General features: G+C 38.4%; 2 protein-coding genes across 5 annotated transcripts; one reads left to right on the top strand and one right to left on the bottom strand.

Annotated features, from left to right (window-relative positions):
• The first annotated feature begins 4 nt into the window (after positions 1-4).
• On the top strand, positions 5-8,465 carry NDUFAF1 (NADH:ubiquinone oxidoreductase complex assembly factor 1). 3 transcript variants are annotated; one of them, XM_017811149.1, is made up of 5 exons: positions 5-124; positions 1,502-2,116; positions 4,022-4,207; positions 5,441-5,515; positions 8,024-8,465. In XM_017811149.1, exons 2-5 carry the CDS (start codon positions 1,619-1,621, stop codon positions 8,162-8,164), a joined length of 900 nt encoding a protein of 299 aa, XP_017666638.1. In that variant the 5' UTR covers positions 5-124; positions 1,502-1,618; the 3' UTR covers positions 8,165-8,465. The 3 variants fall into 3 exon arrangements, with proteins under 3 accessions (XP_017666638.1, XP_017666656.1, XP_017666645.1); XM_017811167.1 differs by lacking the exon at positions 5,441-5,515; XM_017811156.1 differs by lacking the exon at positions 5-124 and having other exon boundaries at positions 1,467-2,116.
• Positions 8,072-23,623, bottom strand: NUSAP1 (nucleolar and spindle associated protein 1). 2 transcript variants are annotated; one of them, XM_017811133.1, is made up of 11 exons: positions 23,487-23,623; positions 22,124-22,183; positions 20,897-21,085; positions 19,697-19,871; positions 17,849-17,938; positions 17,038-17,150; positions 14,884-15,071; positions 12,724-12,902; positions 11,632-11,742; positions 10,939-11,050; positions 8,072-10,471 (listed from the first exon to the last, which is right to left on the bottom strand). In XM_017811133.1, the coding sequence occupies exons 1-11, from the start codon at positions 23,577-23,579 to the stop codon at positions 10,384-10,386; spliced, it is 1,398 nt and encodes a 465-aa protein (XP_017666622.1). In that variant the 5' UTR covers positions 23,580-23,623; the 3' UTR covers positions 8,072-10,383. The 2 variants fall into 2 exon arrangements, with proteins under 2 accessions (XP_017666622.1, XP_017666626.1); XM_017811137.1 differs by having other exon boundaries at positions 12,736-12,902; positions 23,487-23,622.
• Between the last annotated feature and the right edge of the window lie 39 nt (positions 23,624-23,662).

The following is a 23,662-nucleotide window of genomic DNA, read 5'->3' on the forward strand; positions in this document are numbered from 1 at the left end:
CCGCGGCCGCCGGAGCAGGCGGAACATCAGCGGCTGCGGCCGCCGCTGGCGGCGGAACAGAAGCGGCGCGGTGCGCGTTCCGCCGCGGGCCCGGGAGCAGCGGACCCGCCGGGGTGGTGGAAAGGTGAGGCGGCCGCGGTGCGGGGTCTGTCGGTCATGAAGCGGGAGGGGCCGAGGCGACCGCTCTGCGGGGACAGGCCGCGGCCGCTGGTGTCCCTGTGCCGGCCTCGCCCCTGCCCGCCGGGGTCGGGAGAGTGGGCGGGATCCCTCCCGGTGCTCGGGCCGCGGCTGAAGCCGAGGCGTCGCACTGCCGGGCGGTGGGTCGTGGTGGCGCTTCACCGGCGAGCTGCTGAAGACTTGCCATAGATGGGCAAGTCTTCAGCAAAAGTAAAGGCAAAAGGTAAAATGTATTAAAATTCGCCGTTTATCTCCTCCTTGATACTCGGGGGAAACAAGGAGAGAAGCCAGGGTTTCCTGTTCGGGAACTTTTCTCCAGTCTTCCCGAATGCGTGATGGAGCGAAATGTGAATTCCTTCACTGCAGCTTTAGCCCACAGTGCACAACATAATTGGAGTGTGAGAACAGCAATAGTGGATTTTACCGTGGGTAAAGGGAGGCATGTAGCGAATATATATGCGGAATGCCAGTATATGTGGGGTACTCCATTCTTAAAAGCTCAGAGAAATTGAACACATTTGATGTAATTTTTGGATTTATTCTGTGGCATTAAAAAAATAAAAGAAAAACCAAAAACCTGTCTAACTTTATGAGTCAGAGGTAACAGCCTCTGTACAGAGCATTGAATGTTGAGGCTCTTCTTTATGAATTAGAGAATAGCAATGTTGCATAGCTGTTCCTACCAACAGTGATACAGGGAGAAGGAAAGAGAAGATTTTCAGAATTTTTCCAAAGCTTTATTTAAAAAACCACCTTATTGATTTGCAGTCTTTCATGCTCATTTTTTCAGTCTTGGCAATCGTCTCTGTACATTGATGGGGGCAAGGAGCTGGATGAGGCATGTAGGATGGCTGCTACAGGACTTCTTATCTGAAAAGTCTTGTCATCTGACTGTTAAATGAGACTGTCATTCTGGTGGCAGCAGGGTCTACCTGTTGTGAATTTGTGGGTTTCTTGCAGGGGATAATACTTTGTCTATCAGCTTTTAGAAACCTTCTTGGATTGCTTTTGCTGGTGTTGCTCACGACACCTGAACTTATTTACAGTGGAAGAGAAGAACAGGAATTATTTTTTTTTTTATTTTCAGTTTTATTTGAAGTGTTTTACCTGGGTTTTCTTATTTGCCTAGGGATTTCACATTGTGGGAGGAGGGTGGAAGTCAAGAAATAAACTAGAACTCTGAGGAAGTGTAATTATTGATGGTTTTTTTCATTCCTTTTTCCAATGACTTAGATTTCTAGTTAACACCAAGTTTAAAAATTAAACCATTTCACAAAGCATCCTATATGCAATTTTTTTTAACCTTTTCTTTTTTGTATTAAAGGCGAAGCTCAGCTACAGTAACTACAGTAAGACAGCTCTGGATTTTGATCTTTGTTCTTAAATTAATTTCCAACCCAATAATTGCCTTACTGGAAGTGAATTCTTCGGGTTTACCAGTATGACTATGATGTTGCTGAACAGTGCCTCCTTACGTGGTGGATGCTGCAGGCACGAAACTTTGCTCCAGTTGCTTGGACCTCTCCTGAGCCATTCAAAATTGTACAGCAGCTACAGGAGGCCAGGGGCAGAGCCTGAGAAAAAAACATTGTGGCAGAATGCCGATTTCAGCTTTAAGAAGGGTTTTGATGTCTTAAAGACTCAGCTAAGCTTACTGAAGGAGGAAACCCAAAATCACTTAGTAGGACCTGAAGGCCGTCCATTCAGTGAGTACCTGTTGGAACAGACGAGGGTGTTGTGGCAGTTTCGGAGCCAAGAAGATTTAAATAAATGGATTATTTCCTCTGATGTAGAGATTGGAGGGAAAAGTGAAGTTTACCTCAAATTGAGTAGGAATAACCAGGGTGCTCTGCTGTACGGAACCCTCAATACGGAAGCACCTCGTGATGGGGAGACAAAATACAGTGGATATTGTAGTATGAGAGCTAAACCACGACTGGTAAGTACAGCTCCATGTTTGCACAGCTTTGTGACTGAATCTGAGGGCATGTTTGTGTAATCCCTGTGATAGCAAGGAGCCTGCTGTTTACTACAGTTGGAACTGATCACTTTCAGGAGTATTAGATATTCTTTCAGGGATGTCATTGCTGCTGTATTCTTTGACTTGGAAGGAATGTAAAATTTCTCTTGGATTTCGTTTTCCTTTCTTAGAAAAGGAATAATATGCGTTTGATCATTTACTTATATGCCATAGAAGGACCTGTTTGCAGCATCCTTGCAAATAGAGGATCTATAATTGTAGAATCATTAAGGTTGGAAAGGACCTCCAAGATCACTGAGTCTAAATGAATCTTTATATCCAGAATTGGTATGATTAAATTAGATGTCTCTTTAAATTTGAAGTTAATTGAATGTGTCATAAGCAAAAAATTTCTGCGCTTTGACTTGGTCTCTTCGTCAAACTTGGTTAGGGTGAACAAGCTCATCTTTTTTTTATCACAGGAACAGAAAAGAATGCTTTGAACGGAACTTTTAAAGGTCTGCCTTCTACTGTACATCAGAAAAAGGGAGACACAGATCTTTGATAGCTCAGAATTGAGCAAAATAGAACCAGAAATGGATGTGCTTGTTATTGACACTGCTTGTTTCATTCCTTACTTCTAAGTACCTTTAAAAGCAAAGGAACATTTTGACTCAGTGTCTAAAATCCTTAACTGTTTAGTTTGTTCTGTTTGTGTTTTGGCACAACTACATTGGTAAGATAATTTCTGGGCCAGAATCTTGAAGAGAAGAATATATCAGCAAAAAACATATCAGTGGCAAAATCAATGGGTAAATGAGAAACAGAAGAAAACCAATTAAAATGGTGACAGTGTGTCAGACAAGTGGAACAAGTGGAATCTTGTCTGAATTAAATTCTCATGACTGCTAGTGATTTGTGCAAATGTGACCTCCTAATTTTGAAGTAGTGAAGTGTATCAGTCCATCTTTATAAGGCAGTTTGAAATTGGAGAGTGAAAACATAAATACAAAGACTCTTCTTTATTTAAGTAGAAAGGCTAAAAACTGTCAAAACCATAAAATCAAATAGCTACAGACCTTGTGTTAATATATTGATGATCTAGTCATACTGTTACCTACAAGATGAGTTAGTAGAAGGATAGTCAATATGTAACCCATAGTAGTTCTATAAAATAAAGGGGAAACATCTGAATTTTTGGTGCTACTTTTGACTTCATTTAAGCAATTCTGGTCAAGAATAACCCTGACCTTTGCTCTAAGTGACCTCAGTGTAACTCTCTTGGATCTGCCTGTATGCAAATGGCAACAAAGATGCAGATCTCTGGAAAAAATGCAGTTGAGAATTAGACATGCTTGCAGTTGGTATCATTTTGCACAATTAATGAAAAAAAAGTGTTGGAAAACATTAAATGCTCCCAGTGCTTATGTTAGTCTTCAATTGGGAGGTTATTACAGGGGATAAATTATCCCACTTCTTCAATTTCCTGTCATCATCTCTGAATAATCTAGAACTGACCACAGAATATTAAACTTAATGAACTACATTAAACTTAATGAACTATGTAACTACTGATCCATCACTATAGCATTTGTATACTTGCCTGGTGGGGAATTCAGTCCTAGGAAGGTCTGATTTCCGATACTTAAAAGATTGTGGCTTATAATTGAAAGCATTAGTCCTCAGGGTGGTAATATTGCAATTTGTGGGCTCTCTAATACAGTGCTGAAGGAAATCAAGTGAGCTCAGCATCCAGTGTGATGACAGAATAATCTAAAATTTTCATAATAATGAGGGCAGTGATCAAAGCAACAGTGCTCTATTCTTCGTAATAAACGTTTCCCTTATTAAGGAGAAATAATTCTATTTATTAATAATTTCTAGGGATCTTTTAGAAGGAAGAAGTATTATGACTGGTCAAACTTCAACAGTTTGTATTTACGTGTCCGTGGTGATGGCAGACCTTGGATGGTAAACATTTATACAGACCCTTACTTCTCTCATCAGAAGGATGACCTCTACAACTACTTCATGTTCACCCGAGGAGGCCCGTACTGGGAGGAAATAAAGGTAAACTGATAAGTCTTTCAAACTAATGAGACTGTCTTGGGGTCCTGGCCGAAATACTGTGGAAGGGGAATTCTTTCAACAGTCACAGTTTATTTCTATTGCTGTCCATTCAATGTATTTGTTATACAACAGACATGTGCCTTTGGCTTGGAAGTTCCCAAAATTGGATTGTGGGAGGGCCTGCTGTGTCAATTGTATTAAAGATTTCATCCGCTATATGTTCGCTTAAATGCCTGCTGTTGGCTATTACTGAAGTATTGGGATAGATATAGCAGTTGAAGCTTAGCAGGTGTTGCCATGAATATTCTCTGTGATAACCCTTTTATCTATAATACAAGTGGGCATAGGCTGGTGTAGGATTTGTTCCCTGTGACAGGATTTGCTTAATCCGCAGCCTTGCTGGAGTCAGTCAGAGACTCAGAGGTGTGGTTTGTCATTTGTGACCCTTGTACCTGTGACCCTTGAACCTGTGACACAAAATAATATTTTTAAAAAGTGTGAGTTGCAGCTCTTTTTGATGCAACCTGGGGGCCTTTCGTAATTGGCTGATGACAATGATAAGGAGGTTTGCACATCCTTACGAATTGGCTTTGAGTGCTTCATAATACCATTGTCCAAACATACGGGAACAGCCCACTGTTTCACGGATGAGGAGTCAGGAGGATGAAAGTCAGTGTGTCATTGCTGGCTTGGTTGTTTTCCTCTCACCCTCACCAGCCAGCCTTCCTTTCTTGCTCCCACTGCATTCAAAGTAATTTCTACATTATTCTGAATTGCTTTGCTGGAGTACTTATGTCTCAGTACGAAGTTTGCACTATGAAATCCACAGCCTGGGTACACGTGAGCTGCCAATGTGCACACGTGCCAGACTTTTCAATAATTTCTGGTTTATGTTGACATGTTATTGGAAGGAGATATTCTCCTTTACATCTCCAAGGAGATGTAAACAGCCACCTTCTGTGCTGTAGCCCCTCATTGTGTCCTAACAGGGTAACACCCTGCATGATGGCTACAGCCACTGCAGAACAGGATGGCCCGGCGCTGGCTGCGACTGGCCGTTTGAAAGAGTTAATGTTGGCACGTTTCTTTGTGCCAGATTTATCTACCCAACTAATGCTGATACCAGCTGTAGCAGTATTTTTTTTTTTTTAACTAAGACAGGCTTTTTTATTTCCTTGAGTTTCTGTTTTATATACTGGTGACACTAAAGTCTTGTTTTGTTGTGTATGTCAGATTCCGTTCTCCAAATTCTTTCTCTCCAGTCGGGGAAGAGTCCAGGATAGCCAGCATCCTATCTGGCTAGACAAGGCAAGTTTTCTATAAGTTTTCTCTGTCTGAAATTTCATTTGAAAAGGCAGTATGAGGAACACACAACTACTTTGTAAGAAACTCAGAACTTCCTTTAAGATCATATTGGCATGATATAGATAATGTAAAAAGCCTTCAGTATTTCTGAATTTAAAATTGAAGGGCCTCTTCTTATAAGGTATTTTCTTATGTGCGTGCCTTTGCACTTAAATTATCCTACTTTGTGATAGCAGTGTCGGTTTACTTCATAGGTGCTCAAAAATATTTTAAGAAGATTTATATAACCAAGAAACAACTCACAATGCACTTGGCTTTTCAATTTTTTTTTATGTGTGTCTTTAGTGATCAAAGTGACTAAGCAATCTCAAATACTGGTTGGCATGGTACTGCCAAAAATAGTAGAAGTATCATAAATTTTCTTTATGATACAGAAGACTGTCAAGGATATCATATTGTGGTTTCATATATCTGAGGATGTACTATATCAGTGACCTTGACATGAACCATAAACTGATGTGTTTATAGGCTATTTTGGTTTTTTTTTCAGGCATTCTAGTCTAAGTAAATGCATTGAGTATTTTTATTTATTTCTCAAAATGGGTAAACTGATTCAGAGGAAACATGATGAAAAAATTGTTTCTGAATCTTTTTTTTCTTTTAAAATTCAGTGACCCTCCTGTATGTAATTGAGGGCAGCTTAATACCCAGTGACCACCAAAAGGGAAACAAACAATGTTAGAAATATATATGGGAAGAAAATAAAAGGGCCATTACTTGAATCAGTGTTAGTCACCTGAAATAGTGCATTCAGTTCCTAATTGCCTTAATGAAAAAAAAACCAAAAAATTTGAGGGTAATTCAGTGATGGACAGCATGAAAACAATCTGGTTTAAAACAGAAGTTGAGGCTGTGGAAAGCAAGTATGAATGATCTGAAGAAGGTAGATCAGCTACAAGAAAAAAATATGCATTATGGAAGAAAGTTGTTATAAAAGGCCTATGTTTAAATATGGCCACTGAAGAATTTGTCAGTATTTGAAATATACAGTCATTCAAAGTGGTAAATGAAAACATAGGGTTGTATATGGGGTGTTTAAAAATATTTACTAGGAGTTAAAGGGACTAAACAATACTTGATCTAAGCATCCTACACTTTATTTTTGTTCATGGTTCTTATGCATAGTATTTCACAGTAAAAATTATGCACTTGCAGTGTAATTTTACACATGTATTTTAAAGAAACCCAAAAAGCAAGGAAGCAAGGTGATGACAATTTATGAAATCGTGATGTCTTGGTCACACACAGAATCCCACAGAATATTTGGAGCTGGAAGGGATTCACAAGGGTCATGGAGTCCAACTCTTAAGTGAATGGCCCTCAGGGGGCCAAACATACTACTATATGTTTTCCTAGGAACCAGGGAAGGCAGGCAATAATTGTTAAATAGGAATAAGAAAGCAGGGAACAGCCAAGGTATCTAGGGCTTGCAAAGGAATAGATTCTTCAGATCAGAGAGTTTAGGTGCCTCCAGTAGTCATCTGCAATGTGAATTGGAAAGATGGAGCTTTAAAAACTCTCCAGGCTCCAGAAGCCAAGAGGCTGGTTGTAGAGCTGGCCAGGAGGGTAGAATTTAAAGCATTAGAATAGTCCAAGAGGAATGTCAATGCATTTAATTTATTTAGTTTTGTTCTATTGTTTATTTGACATACATTTGCACTATATGTTTAGACTTGGACAATTATTCGTCTGACACAACATTATTTTCCTGAATGTACAGCAGTTCTTAAAATCATGGCACTGCTCAGACCTGCACTTCTAGCAGGGCTTCAGGGCAGCTCGAGTTCAGGAGGTGGCCTGCACTGGTGACTCAATTTACCATAGAAGTGTTAACAGTGGAGTCTCTGAAAAGTGTTTCATAACATATAAGACCTGAGGGAGCTTTTGGGCAAGCCACAGGCTAATAGAAATCATGCCTGAGCCACACAGATTTTTATGGAAGTTACTGCAGTTAGAATAATTCTATTTTTTTAAATGGGAAGAGTGGTAGAGAACGTTAGGGAAAGGAATAAACAATGTTCTTATTTTTAAGAACATTATTCTAATTGGGAAACAGTGGGTAAGAACCTTGTGTTACTATTAAACTCAGTATTTAAGTTTCATGCTTTTTAAAACATCTGGTTTAGTATGATCCTTTCTGTCCTTAATTAGATCTTTATCTTTCCAACTCACAAAAGAATTGTACCTGACTTTATAAGAAAATGTGTTTATAAACCCAATCATGATGAAACTGGCCATACACAGCGGTAGAAAGACAAATGTGAATCCATTTCCTACAGGAGTCTGTATTAAAAATGGGGAAGTGTTCAAGCCTTAAGAAAGGCTGTTGCATTTTGAACAAATACCAGTTTAAAATAAATGGCCATGACTTGTTTGTAAAGTATGGAGTGAGAGGTACAATTGGGTTTGACTGTACCATTATAAATACTGTTCTATGTATCTTTTAATTAGATTAGTACCCTTGGATTCACAATCGGAGATAAAGTAGATGGTCCGTTCCAGCTGGAGATAGATTTTATTGGCTTGTTAAATGACAGAGCTCATACAGAAGAATTTGCCTATGAAATGTATGACAAGAATACTCCAGTCTAAGGTGGGCTGGTCTCCTTTGGGACATTCTTCAGATATTTCGTTCATTTTTATAAAATACTTCTTAACATGTGGCTTATAACAACTTGAAGATCCTCTGTAAACTTTAAAGAGATAAGTGCCTGAAGTGTGACACCACTGGCATCTTGAAGCTTCCAAATACAGAATCCTGGAAAGACTGTACAGACATTTACTGCACATAGCCTGAGGGGAGTTGTGACGTTTTCTTACGAAGTAGTAACTCTTCCCTGGGTAAGTTTTAGCTTCCGTCCTGACCCTTACTAAAATAAAAAGTATTCCATGAGTTTGTTGCAGTTATTTTTTTGTACACCACTTTCATTTTATACATTACATGGTTTGTTGACAGTTGTAAAACACTTGAACCTGCTAGTTTTAAACCAAAAAAAAGTCTGATGAGAATTTATCCCCTGAGGACTGGTGCTTAAGTGTGACTCAGCTGCTGAAATTTACAAACGGCAGCACCAAGAAGTGGAAAAGACTGAAGTATTGCAACCTTTAGCTTTGACTCCTCTGGATAGCTAAAAAAAGAAAAATCTGCTGCTGCCAAGATTGAAACAGTAGCTATGCAGCAGGCTTGGGTTTTCCTTTAGAGCTCATGAGGATAATCCTACAGCTACAGAGCTAAGGTTGTTGGAGAGAAGTAATGCTCTAAGGGAGGGTTGGGAGGAAATCCCCAGCACTGTCTGCTCCCTGAGGAGTCACAGCTTGGCTTGAGTAGCACCGTTACAGGGCAGAGCAGCTCACAATGATATGTGCAATTAGCCTAGCTCACCTGTGGTGCAAGAAGTCACAGCCTCAGCTGCTGGCACAGAAGCTCAATACCTCCCTTTTTCCGAGAAGTCTAATTTTCAGTAATTCAAGAAACACTTTACAAAATAAGTGCTGAATGGTCTTGTTTCAGCTGTCACAAATTTAGTCTAACCAAGCACTGACCTTCTCCACCAGGACCTTTTTGAAATATACTTTACAAATATTAAATGTACCTGTGTTTTATATGGGAGTGACCACAATAAAGCAAGCTGAAACAATATCTTGTACTATCATTTTCCTTTTGCACAGAATTCAACAGCTTAAGTGCAAAAGAGGAGCAAGGGTTATTATTTCTAAAGAAACCAGACCAAACATGCTTTCATGAAGTGGTAGGCAGGCTGGCTGGTAAGGAAAACATGACACAATAAAAGACATGGAGTAGTAAATACAAGTGTGAACAAAAATACTGCTGCACTAAGGAAGCAGTTATAGATAGTACACTAGATGATATAACCATTGAAAACACGATATATACAAAATATTTTCTTCCCCATTAACTTCATTAAAAAAATTGCTTGTTCTTGACATTGCAACATATATTTGATAGGACACTAAATTCAGTGAAACATTTATTTGGTCAATATGTGAGATTACAACTGGTAAACTACTCTTCCAATTCTATCCATAACAAATCCAGAAAGCTTTTCTATGTATTTGTTAAAAGTAAAAATAACAACTGCTTTTAAATCTAAGGTATTGAATGTGCTTCAACACTACTACGATCTCTTTTAAGCGTCACAGGGATGAAAAGCGAACAAAACAACCTTAACTGTTCAAAGCATTTAGTTGGTAATTTGTAAATTCTCAGTTGTGACTTTTATTAAAATAAGATAGCTTATAATTATGTTATGCTGCAAGCTTTTAGTTTTCCAGAGAGCTTGCATATTTTTTCTTCTCTTTGAAATTCTCTACTATGCCATAAGCATGCAATTAGAAATGCTGAATAATTGCTGTAACTTTCAGAGAATTTAAGGATTGATCTGGAGAATAGGTATCTCCAATTCCTGTAATTTACAAGTGGAACATTTTGATACTTGCTATCCAAAGCCTGCATTCTAGCAGGCAACAAATGCATGCTGGTGCAGAAGTCTGTTCTGCAAGGAGGCTTCTTGAGCATCTTTTTTTCCACTTACATTTTCTTCTTTAACATGTTCATTTAAATTAGTTGAAACATTATGAAGCAACAAGAGAGAGGTCTAAGCTCCTGAAAGTCTAGAACTCTCATCTCACTGGAGAAGTTGATCACAGAAATATCATGCTCAGATACAAGGTCTCATTAATTGCTCTCTGGATTCCACTAGCTGATAGCAACCTGAACCATACAGACAGCACAAATATTTACATGACAGGACCAGTATTTACAGTGATTTCTTAGATACTACTTAATCATCCTAACACACAGATACTCCTCTACGGTTTCCGAGAGCCTGAGCCTTTTTCTTTTTTCTCTCTTGCTCATGTTTCTCACGCCTTTCTTCCCTAAAGGGGAAAAAGAAAAGAGATGGACCATATCAAGTTATATTAAAGCTAGAGGCACAAGCAACCAAGGAATCTGAAACTGACCGAGGCTTAATACTATTTTTATCAGTGTGCTGCATTTGCCATAGCTAGAGAGAACAGCACCATTTTGGACTGAACACACATTCAGGCAAATACTTCTTAGACATAAAGGTCTAACAGTCAAGGTAGCAACATGTCTGCTGCCAGCTTCTTCCAAGGTGAAGGTAAATCTCCAAACTCTAGAACTGATAACTTTCATGGAAAATAAAGCCTAACAAATTCAGAGCAGCCATCCTTGCTGGCCTTCCTGATATTGAACAGTCATTGGAAACAAGAATAGCTTTAATACGAAAGGATTGTTTCCTGCACTGTATATTTAAATCTCAAGAAGAATGAGTCATTATTTTAAGTAACACTACTCATACAAAGACTAGTGGTGTACTGACCTTGTCTGGAGATGCGGCTGTTTGTAATCTTTCTTACGTGAAGAGATATTGCTACCACCAGACTTATTGAGGACAGTGTTTTCTTTAAATTCTCCCCACGGTTTTAGTCGTCCTACAATTTAGGGGCAAAAAGAGAAACTACTTTACTAGTTTAGTAACTGTGTGTTTAACTTCTTATCATGAATTTTATCCTAGCTAGCCTGTTTTTCGCTGGTTGACTTGAAGATGAAATGCATTTTCAAGCTGCATTATCAGTTTCACCAGCCCATTCCCTACAAGTAGTCCTTCTCAAAGTAGAAAAAGATGACTGCACTTAGAAGTAGAACTCACCACACAGAGTTCAGCTTCTCAAATAGTGCACTTCAAAAAAAAAAAAGTAATTATGTAAGGAATGTTTCCTATTTCTTGTACATAACATCATTCAGTGGAATACAAGGATGCTTATTCTTGTATTGATGGGCTTTTAGTCATAAAGTCTTAATCTTCAGTAGCAAAGCTCTTGAAGCATATATTATGTAGAAATCTAACATCAGTCCACAGACTGTGTGGGAATCCAGAGAGAAAGGAAAAGGGACAGGAAAAGAGACTATAAACTTTGGTATCACAATTTGTATCAATGCCTCCCTGAGTACTCCCTGCCAGCAGCTGAGTATAAGGGGTGTGACCAACACAAGCTGCGAAGGATCACAGTACCTTTATGTGGCTGATACCGAAGTGGCCTCGAGAGACTTGCTTTGAGATCAAATGTCTTTTTTGTGCTTGTGGGTTCTGCAGACTGAGCTCCAAACTTGAAGGGAGTGATAACTACAAAAGGCATCACAATATCGTTATTATAGTAATGAGAGAAATGCAGTACACACAAAGTTGGGAAGTGCCTGTGAAGACCATCTTACAATTATCAAGACCAAAGAGCCATTAAATGCTACTGTCTGCTACCTCTAACAATAGAATTGCACAAATACAGCTTGCCTGAAATAGGGGGTTTCCAGGTTTGGAGAGGGCAAGAGTTGCAGAGTACTAGCCCTTTTGGTATGATTATACTATCCAAGAGCATATACAGCTTCATCTGTTTTGCTAATACTTGTGAGCAAATTGTGTTTCCTAGTCTCTATGTGGAGCTGGGTGGCTTTTCACATTAAACAAAGAAGCATTCCTTTGGAACAGATCAGCTTCAGATCAGCATGGAGCTTTGTTTTCCCCTTAAAAACATTAATATTGTTACAGAGCAAACCAAGAAGCTCTGGGTTCTTGGCCTGTGCCAATAGGCCAGTGATTACTAAGGATATCAATGGCTAGATAGTGGAGCTGTGCTGGTGCAAAGATTCTTAGCAATCAGAAGACTTACAGTTTTTCTAAGTTTTAGTTTGGGAGTTAATCAGAGTTGTTGAGGCTGGTTGTCCTAAAACACAGCTAAAAGCCTAAGGCATGCTAACTCCACAAGGAGAATTAGATCTCTGAGAAGGCATTGGGAACTCCTATCACCACAGACAGGGTCTCCCTGTATCTGCAATATCAGTCTTTTGCTATGTAGTCCCTAAAGGTCTGGAAGATTTTCTATCCTCTTTTCTATAGGTAGCCAGGTACTGTATGTTTACGTCTTGGCACCCAACCATTTTACTCAAGCCACTGGAAAACAAATAAAACAAAACACTGCAGTTTCTAAAGAATCGGTCATAAAATAGAGAATTAAATTAAGACCTGGGACTACATGACATTGTGTTATTAAAAATTTATATAATAATTCACTATGACAAAAGTCTTGATCTGAAAGAGCCAAATATTCACCATCCACTTTACCCTTTGGTGCAGCCAGATCATTATTTCCCTTGCTGTTTTTCTGACTTATTGGTTTGCAGTTCTTTTGAGTGTCAGGTGTGCAAATCTCCTGCATGTATGGAGACATTCGAGATGGAGTCTTGGTGAGAGAGCGTTTGTGCTCATTATCTTTTGTGGCTTCTGAGAACCTGAAAATAGTTAGAAATATGAAGACAAATTTAGTCACCTACAAGGAATGTAAGCAATGTGCCAGAATACAGAAAGTTCTGCATTCTGCTTTTCTTACATATATAAGATATTCTTGCATATATAAGATATTCACAGCTTATGTATCAACTGCACTAAAATGCCTTCCTGGTATAACAGTTTTCAAGTTATGAGCCATCATCAATAGCAGTAAAGGATATTAGGAATTACAAAGAACTCGCTCGCTTGTTATTTTGGAGAGCAAATGAATTTGGATGTCATAAGATAGTAGATTTCTTCACCAATAGATATGATTTACTTTATATTTGGATTCTGTAGTAAAGCATTACATGTCGCTATTGTTAGTTTTAAAATCCAAATTAAGAAAGAATATTAATTAATAGAATGCTGCAACTCAAAGATCTACAAGATGAAGCTCAAAATTTTAGTCAGAACACACAAGTTACTTGCATTACCAAGATGCACATACATGCTGTGTGTATATGTGTATACACACATTTTCCATGTGTATGTGTGAATACATATGTATGTGTACACATATATATAAACACATGAAAGAAAATTCAAAATCTTGCATGCATGAATCAACACCCTTATCAAAAAGGTACTGGGAATAAGCTAAAAGCCTGCAAGATTTGGAAAGACAGTGAGTATATGTTGAAGAAAGCTATGTTTTGTGGGCTAGCAAGTTTATGATGAAGTACAGCTTGCAAGGTCCACCTCAGTGCATCTTTGGATCATTTGGATCAATGGATTACATACTGCTAAGCATCAATGAGGGCTGCAGTGGAGACAAAGATCATCCAACAAGACAATAGAGGGGGAATGGTTACTTTTTTCATTTTTTGCTATTAACTGAAATCAAAAAGAGGACTTTTAAAGTAGAAACAAAGCTAGTAAGTTTATAAACTTGATTTTGACCTTTGAACAGCAAAAGACCTACATTCCAGTCACATAATTTTATATTATCAGTTATCAATATTAGAAGTTGCATTATCTGACTTCACAATAACAACACCACATACACTTTATTCAGGGACAAAAAACCCCAGCAGCTATAACGTTGGCATGCAAAAGTTGAAAAGTGAAGGTCATCAGAGAAATGGACAGTAACACAACCAAGACCTGAGAACAACCATGTATTCTTAGCAAGGGAGAATGTCTAATCAGAACTTCAGTCACTGTGGAAAGTTTAGTAAAATGATTAAAGTCAGAATTAGTATAATAGCTAAAAACCAACTAAGGAATAGTACAGACAAGGACTCACTAAAAAGAAAACCAAGCAAAAGGACATTTGTCAGTGCAATACCATAAAGTGTGTCCTTTTGATTCCTTCTTTTAAAAGGTTTCTTGATTTAAGACTTCAGTAAATTTTATTAGCTTATTAATAATTTTTCTGATAACAAGTTCATGAAACAAACATGAATAGAGAATTAGATTACTGTGGAGGAATAATGACATACACATGATGTTTTAAAAGGAAACGAGATAAGATAGTAGCATTGAGTATGAGTTCATTTATTTAGCAATTCCTCATGACTTACTAGTTCCCATCTGCTAGAAACAATCTGCTTATAGTAGTCAATCACCTGGAATACTGAATACAGTTCCGGTTAAGAAATCTCAAAGATAAATTAATTTAGATATAACAGACACTTTTAGGTTGTCTGACAAAATGGAAAACCTAACACAGTAAGAAAAATAATTTGCTTGCCTGGTTTAGCAAAATGGAAGCTGAGATGTGAGATTCTGCTATCAACAGACATAAAAACGAAGAAGGAAGATAGTAACAGCACAGTAAGGCTTAAACCAGCCATAATGCTAGGCTGAAAGTTAGTAATCAGAATTAGTCTTGCACAGTTCATGTTTAGAATAGAAATAATATAGTAAAATCACAGTGTTGATTATTTCATGTGTATTGTATCAAATGGCTTGCTGTTAGTTTTGTTTTGTTCTTTTTACCTGACATTCATTTTGGATGTTGAAAGAACAGAAGGATTAAATGAAGATTTCTGGGATAAAATACTCCGATTCGCAGCATTCAGAGAATTGCGTGGTGAGCGCCGGAGGTTACCAGGAGTGCAGGTGGTAGAGAATCTACCTCTTGCAGGATTTGGGCTGAATAAAAGTGCTTTGCCACTGGTTCGTTTCTAGGGAAAAATCAAATAATGAGTTACCAGACTCTGCTAAAAATTTATCTGAAAAGCAGCCAAGAGGAAAATACACAGCAAATCATAAGCATAGCCTCTTCAGTTTTTTTCCCTTTTATTTCTTTAAACGCATATTTTAAACATAAATAGTTTTATTGTTTTTAAACTGATCCTGATCCAAAAACACATACCTTAGAACTGTTATATGGAGTTCCTTTTCTGATGCTTTTAATGGATGTTCAGCACCTGCCAACAGTAATCTGTCTCAAGTATGCATTGATACATGTATGCCATAAAGAAATGTAGTGCTCAGGAGTTTCAGTGTTACTGTTTTGATATGGACTTGGCAGTGCTAGGATAATGGTTGGAGTCAACAATCTTAAACGTCTTTTCCAACCTGAACAATTCCATATCCATTGACATATTTATATATTAATTGATGCATTACTGTCACACCATCTAAGGAATCTTTCTGTTGTGCCTTTTGCAATCGGATATGTCTGTCACGTATTGGCCTCATAAGCCACCAGCGTGCCTGTAGCAAATGTGGATAGAGCCTTCCCAAATCTTCGTTCGCGAAGCCTCGCCATGATGATAACTGTCACTTCTCTAGGGTCTGCCACACTTGCAAGAGGTCCTGTTAGCAGCTTTGACCCATGCGAGGGTTAAATGTAAGAAGTGAGTGTCAGGGACACTAAGAACAATATATATTGCATATATTTCAAAGGAGAGTTATATGCAGCCATTGGACAATAGTTCTTTAAGGCACAAAAGAGGAAATGAATATTTAATTCCTGCTCTTTGAAAGACAGCCTATCCCCTTAAGTTCCACAGCAATTCAAACAGTTGTAAACAAAAGTTCCAGATCTTCCACAGAAGTAGTTGTGACATAATTATTTTAACTCAAAACAAACAAGTTATTTGTTGGTTCCTATGGCTATACACTGTTAATATATAAAAAGTTATATAACATATGTATTTGAAGTGCTGAGGCCTGAACAACAGGCCCTGAGCCAGAGTTGATGTCTAGATGAACCTTCCAACCTAATGTTATATTTAGTTATGTATCTGCTTATTAGCCAAAATTCTGTATAATCATTAGTAAAATACATAGTATGATAAGACTACATCTGTGTAGACATGTATGCTTGTTAGTAAGACATATAGGTATCTGCTTATTAGTGAAGATTTCTATCTATTCATTAATGAAATATGAATCTATCTATCTATGCTTCTGAATTTAGAGACTCGTCAAGGCCATGGAAGTAGATGGCTGGCCTTGTTCAACATTAAATAGTACAAATTGACTCCCTTGATTTTTTTCTCTGAGCCCTGGCCAGGCTTTGGATAAAACCCCAGGAGAGAAGAAATTCAGATGTTTTTCCACACTAAGCAGTGATGTAAGCATGTTTGTTTACCTGTATAAAAGTTTTTTTCACGAGCCCTTTTCACAGTGAAGATGGAAGCCTCACCTACAAGTAGATGCACCGCATATGATTTCCCACTTACCGGGAGTGGTTCTCCTACCCTTCGCTGCAATTGGGGCTCCCCAGCTGACATGTGGATCTGGATGATGTTGCATTAAAGGGTAACTGGTGATGTATCTTTCTTAATCACTATAGACACTCTTTGTAGTAATGATCAGGTGCATTGTCAAGCTTATCCTTTTGTAATTCTTTGCTGTTTTGAACTATAGTAAATTCATACGCTTGTTCTTTAAAGTTCGTGTCTGTGTCTCTTGTGCTGTCTCTCGTCTCTTGGCAAAACAATGTTATATACAAATAACTATATATAATTAGTTATATAGGACTAAGTTAAATTCATTCATCATAACATTCTGCTGTTTGTTCATGTGACCAGATACTTACTGTTCTAAAGAGACTCTAAGACAGAGACAGTCTTACAGAGAGGCCCTGGAAATAAATGAATATGGGAACAACAGATATCTTCCTCTGTTATCAGTTACCTTGACTGTGCTGAGCGAACTGGTACAGTTTTCATGCCTTTTCTTTTTTCTCTCCATGTAGTCAGCAATAGATTCCAAGTTCTTGAAGTGAGCCTCGTGCAACTTTTTAAAGTCTAAGAAAGAAGATTCACAGATCTAATATGCTCTAAGGAAGTTTAATACTTAATAGGAGAATTTTGCAACACCTATTGTTAAGGCCTCAAAGAAAAAGTATCCCTCTGCATACACACCTGGCCAAACAGAACGAAAAAGAACCTATTTCACCAGCTATGTGACCAGTTACCTGGTGCATGCTCCAGAGAATGATAGAATCACAGAATGGTTTTGGTTGGAAGAGACCTCTAAAGATCATCTAACCCCCAAATTCTGCAGTTAAAGAGAACAGTAAGTACTTCTAAATTTAAACTAATGAATGCATTTTAAGAAGTGATGAAAATAAGCTAATACATAGTAATACAGAGAACAGTAGTATTTATAAAGTGAAAAATAAACAAGCAGGAGTAATAGCATGTCTTCCTGCTCTTTGAAAATCACTAATGCAAGTATTATATCCAGAAGACATCAAAATGTTCCATAGCAGTTTTATAATATACATGCCAGTCATTTACTACTTTGAATTTACAAGTTGGAATAAGTAACCTTTAAGTTACCTTAAAATGTAACCTCTGGGAAATTTTTTTGTTTGATTTTTAAAGAGAGGATGTTCTCTTCTTTGAGCAAAAATAGAAATCTGAGTTATAAAAAACTAAGTCAAGTCTCCCTTTACACACATTAAAACACATCTATTTCTAAAGATGGTAGGTTATCTTACTTGGTGTAGTAGCTTTCATCCCTGTTTTTGCAGACCTAGATGCAGGGTCTACAGATAAAGGGGTCTTCCCTCCTGCATGATGAGCATCACCTGGTACAGTAAGATTGAACCAAATCATTAGAACTCCTGGAAAACATTTTAAAGTCATCACAATGGTTTTAAAAGAATTTGTTCCAAAACACACCTTATCTCCTCAAAGTGGGTTCAGGTTTTGAGAAATAAAAAGAGCTGGAATATGTCTTAAGTATCTCCAAAGTGTTTTAATTGGTTTGTCAGTAATAGCATGTCTTGACAAACTACAAGCCCAGCACGAATCTTACAGTCCTGTGAGGTTAGTATCTTATGACAATAAAGTATTTTACAGTGAAAGTTAAAAAGAGAACTGTGCTTGTGGTAAGCAAAAGCAACTTTTAAATTCACAGGCCTTCTTCTGTGGTTTTTAAATGTTGATAATAAAGAAGAAATACATTTTGCCCAGCTTTTCTGCCACTGCCTTTTATACATACAGAGAGTCTGAGTTCTTTTTTTTTTCTCTCTGCTCTCAAGTATATTATTAAGCTCATGTTCACATTTTACTGATTAATTTAAAAAAAAAAATCAGGTAAAGACTTCACATCAAGTTCAGCATTTGCATATAAAAAGCAAACATTTGTTTTTCTGTTCCTTCACATGCCCTTAAAAGTAAACATGGATGACCCTAATATACTGAAAGAAATCCTCATTAAAAGAAAATAATGGGGTGTTGTTGAAAATAATTGTTGAAAAATCACCTTATTAACATTAAATGAAAACATAGTATTCGCCTGTAACAACTCTCGCTCTTAAATTACTGGGAGAAAAACCCAAACCAAGCGAAGAAAATCACAAAAAAAAAACCCAAAACACAAAAACACAACATAGAAAGTAGTACAGACACTTGTAACTACGGTTACAGGAAGATATGAGTACTGTACCAGCTGTCAGGATGAATGCTGCCTCAACCCAAGCATCCTCCACAATACTCTGTTGCTTCTGTTTTTAAAAATAACCTTCATTGAAAATCCTACTAAGCTAGTTTCAAAATTATAGGTGGTCTCCCATAAGATTGTCCTTATAAATTCTACTGAACAGCAAGAATATCCATAATCCAGCTTACAGACTGTACACATAGCCTAACCAGAGCAAATAAAGGTATATATATCTTACTTGACAGATCCACAATACCAATAAATTATCAGATTGATTAGACGAACTCATTTCTTCCTATCAGCTGCATACACAACGGAGTGGGGGATAAATTAATTTATATTTGCAGTGGTATCATGTTTGAAGGACTAAAAAACCACCAGATGGAAAAATGATGCACTGGAATATAGATAAGGTTAGGTAGTTCAAACCAATTATAAAGGATTCTGTCTGTACGTTCTTTTCTACTAATTTTACTCCTGGGAAAAAACAAGATAAAACTGTTCATCTGTAGGAAAAGATAAATGAAGCCTTAGGAAGCAAGCTCTCCTTTTCTTGCCAGTTAAAGGAGCCAAGTAACAACCTCAGGGATATTCCAAAAGGCACTGATCCTTTCGGAAGTGCAAGACTCAAATGCACTCGGACCTTTCAGAACTCCTTCACTGAAAACATCAGGTCCAGAGTTCTGAAGTCAAAGCCAGCAGAATTGCTACAGTGCAGAATTTGTGGGTTTATGTAACAATATGTAGAAAAAAAACCAGACATATTTTCTTCTGGTATCCCCAAATAAAGTACTAATCACCAGACATGCCACAAAAATCTTCATAACAAAATAAAATGTACTTTTTGGTTATTTTAAGTAGTACAAATTATTAAAGTTGCTTTTTTCAATTTTTTACTTACATTCATCTCCCCTGATTTTAGTAGAAGTCTTCTTGGCTTGTTTCTTCTGACCAGTACCCACCCGTGCATTCTCAATAGCCCTCTTTTTGGTTACTTGTTTCTTGTTTTGGAATACCTTTTGTCCCTTTTCATGCTCATCCTGAGGCACTTCGTTTTCTTTCATTTCGGAATGCACCTGCAATTTAAACATACTTCATTCAAACAGTTTCTTCCAATTGTTTGTTCCTTTCTGTTCCAAAGAAAGGCTGCTTTTCTGAGAACAGTCAATCAGTGGAACAGGTTGCCCAGTGAGTTGCATAGCCTCCATGTCAGGGGTTTTCAACATGAGATTAGATAACGCCTTAAGCACTGTGGTCTAACTTTACAATTGAGTCTGCTTTGGTTGGGAGATTGAGATTTTCTGAACTCCAACCTGAATTAACCTGTGAAATACTTACCCTGTTACTTCACAAACAGATATATTAGAAAGCTTTCACCTGCACAGCTCCAACATTTTAGTATAAAATTGCCTTTATTGACAAGAAATAATTATTTGCAAGTAAAAATACGTTCACTGGGTATGTTACTTTTCACTGTTGGAGCTTTGGTTACTGTACAATTTTCTAACACTCTTCATCTCTTCATTTCCCTCCTTAGGTCAGTAAAAGTCTTTCAGACAGTTCTTAGTTTACCCACTCCTTGTAACTCTAGAGAAAAAGAATTCTACGTCCATCTCACCTTGAAACTTCCTCTCCCTCAGTCATACAACACTCACAATAAAAAAAAATTGTGAAGTTTAGGCAATGGTGCAACTTCTAATTATTTTTTCTGTATTAAAAAAGTGAGAACAGCCTTATTTTAGATAAATTCTGAAACTATCTTAATATTCAGAATACTATGATGAACTAGGTAAAAGCACCCTTACACTCAGATAAAGTGCTTGGTATTGTATATTTCTTAGAGGAATTTATTTCCTTGAAGCAATGACTAGCAAGTAATGTCCGTTTATTATAGAATAGCACATAGTTAAGATAGAGAAAAGTCAGTGCTAGAAAGTACATAAGCCCAATACCAGAACATTGCATATGAAATTCTTATATGTATATATACACACACACATATATAAATGTATACCATCTCTAAATGATGGTAAAAAAGAAATCAAGTGTGTTTAAATTACACTCAGAGGAAGGGGAGACAAAACCAAGTAATGCATGTCACCTCTTTCTCATCAGAAAGCACTGGGTTTTCTTCACTGGTATTAGTTTCCTCATGGAAGTTCCTCTTTTTTCTGGTTATTTTCTTTTCTTTGCAATATCTTTTTGTAATAAAACACACTGAATCAGGCACAATTTCCTGATTGCTCAGTTCATCCAATTTGATGGAAGCAGATGCACTCTTTTCAGGATCCTGTAGCAGAAAAATACTATAATGTTGTAGATATCTGACACAAACATGAATTAGATACTCCAGGGACAGTTTCAAATTTATTATTGGAAAAAGTATTTCACACAGAGGAAAAACAGTAGCAAGCGTGCCATTTAGCAGCATAGTAATCACGAAACTGGCAATATCTAGATTTCCCTAAACATCAAAGCTCATTGTTTGAGGACTCTCAAAATAAATTCTATGATTGTTTTATTATATTGTATTTTAATAAGATTATAAAAGCCTAATATTTCATATTTGAAATCTAACTTGCATAATGCTGCAACCCTCCTAGACTTGTACCTTTGTGGAACACTCTTCACCAAAAAAAATTTTTAATAAGCTGAAAAGGATTACAGCATTCCCTCAAACCTTTAAAGATTTTTAAAGGAAGCACTTAAAGGGAGATACATTTTAGAAAAAGCAGATGCTGAATTGTTTTTTATCAAAAACAAAAAACATCACCACACTCAACAAAATAATTCAGCTTACAAAAAAATTTTTAAAAAAAGTTAAGAAAATAATAGCTTAAGAAATTAATAAAGGAAATAGCACAACTCTATCACTTTCATTACAGTGTTAGTGTAAGTAAATCGTAATAAATGCAAAATGTTTTTAAATTACTATCTAGACATGCAAAATAAATAAAATATTTTTATATTTTATTACTGACTATTGTCTGGAGCTAAACAGGCAAGAATTGAGATTTGTTCAATGGAAATTAGGTGTTAGTGTTTACAGAAACTAATTTTGTACCAATGCTGAAAAATACATTATTAATTTTTGCACCGTAAAGGAAAACAGCTTTGGGTCATATGGGAGGCCACTTCAAAACTAACATTAGCATACCTATTTCTATCAGTATATGAGTACATTAAGGTAAGGGCCTAAGAAGAAAAAGGTATTTCTATTACAGTTCACATCACGGTCAGAACCACCCTCTAGCACACACCCCATCCTACTGGCTATAAATTTAAGTTTATATCTCTTAAAAACAATAGCTGATTTATCATCTATTACCATATTTTCTTGTTCTGTTTCTTCGAAGTGTTGCTTCAATGATTCCAACAGTTTGTCTGCCTGGAGAGAAATCAAAGCAACTTATGAGCCTAATAGACCATTAAGTCATCAAACAAAAACCTGCATAAACATAACCAGTGATCTATAAATTGATCAAACAAACAAGCAGAACATTTCCCGAATCCGATGGAATAAGGTGCCTAGGGCTTCATTCAAGGCAAATTAGGGAAAGTGCTTAAGGCCGCAGATATATCATCATGGCTAGGCTTCCCGAAGGAAGATTTGGGAAAGGCTCTATCCACATTTGTTACAAGCACACTGGTGGCTAATTCTCCACCGAGACACAAAGGCAAATTTCCCTGACTAGGTTTCTTTCGGTCTGTCTGTTTTTCAGACAAGGTTAATTGCTCAAGGATGAATGAGACAGGCTGTTTTAACCAACACTGCACAGCTGAACATGAATTAAAATCATATTAAAGTTCTGTCTTGTCCATACTACATGCAAAGCACCTTTTGTCCCTTGCATACATTCAGCAGCAACAGCCATAATACAACAACAAAACCACGCCATTGATAATTTGGGCCACAAAAGGCTCTTAAACACCTGGAAAGATTTTATGCTGGAAAGATCAGCATAAAATCAAACCCGAACTAGGAGTTTAAGAGCAAAATATCCCAAAACTAAAACTCCAGGAAAAATTCTTAGTCAAGTCAGGACAACGAACTCCCTTGTCCACCGAAGCCGTGGATTTTCTTCAAGGTTTTGCTTCTCCCGTTGCTGGCAGCGCCTGCCAGGAGAGGCCAGGCCGTGTCACACGCACACCAGGCAGAATATCGGGGGGAGCTTCAACTTCTCTTCCTTAACCGTGGCTGGTAAACGCCCACACACGCTTCCCTCTCCGAAGGCGCCCTTCTGTCATTGCTCCTCCGAATCGCAAATAAAACAACCAACTGACCACACCTACGCGCGCCGAAGGGGGGGGGCGGAGAAAGCAGGGGGACAGCGGCGAGAGAGGAGCAGCTGGGCCACCATCGGCCGGGGGCAGGAGAGGCGGGGCAGCCTCCCCTCCTCGGTGACTCCGGACGGACAGAGCCCCGCGTCGCCCCCTCCCCGAGCCCCGCATGGGAGCGCACGGCCGGGCTGCTTCTCTCGGGACGCACCGCGCGGGCCAGACCGCCACTAGAGCCAGGAGGGGACGGCGGCTGCGGCCCCATACCGAGAGCACCGCCCGCGGGGACGGGCGAGACATTCGCTGCCCTGGGCTCACGGCCGGGCCGAGGGGGAACCTCATTACCCGGACCTTCCCCCGCCCACCCCTCGCTCTGCTCCCTGGCACCGCTCCCTCCCCGCTGCCCTGCTCACGCGGAGGTTGGCCCTCAGGCCGATGGCCTTGGCAAGGCGCTGGAGCTCGACGTATTTCAGCGCCTCCAGGGTGCGGGGCGCGGCGAGCGGCATGGTGGCGGCACCCCCGGCCCGCGCCGCGCGCCCAACCGACACTGCGCCCGCCCACCCTCGCCGTTCGAACTGCCCGCCGCGCC

The sequence above is a fragment of the Lepidothrix coronata genome, unplaced genomic scaffold, assembly GCF_001604755.1.
Source record: "Lepidothrix coronata isolate B3197 unplaced genomic scaffold, Lepidothrix_coronata-1.0 Scaffold1, whole genome shotgun sequence".
Lineage (NCBI taxonomy): Eukaryota > Metazoa > Chordata > Aves > Passeriformes > Pipridae > Lepidothrix > Lepidothrix coronata.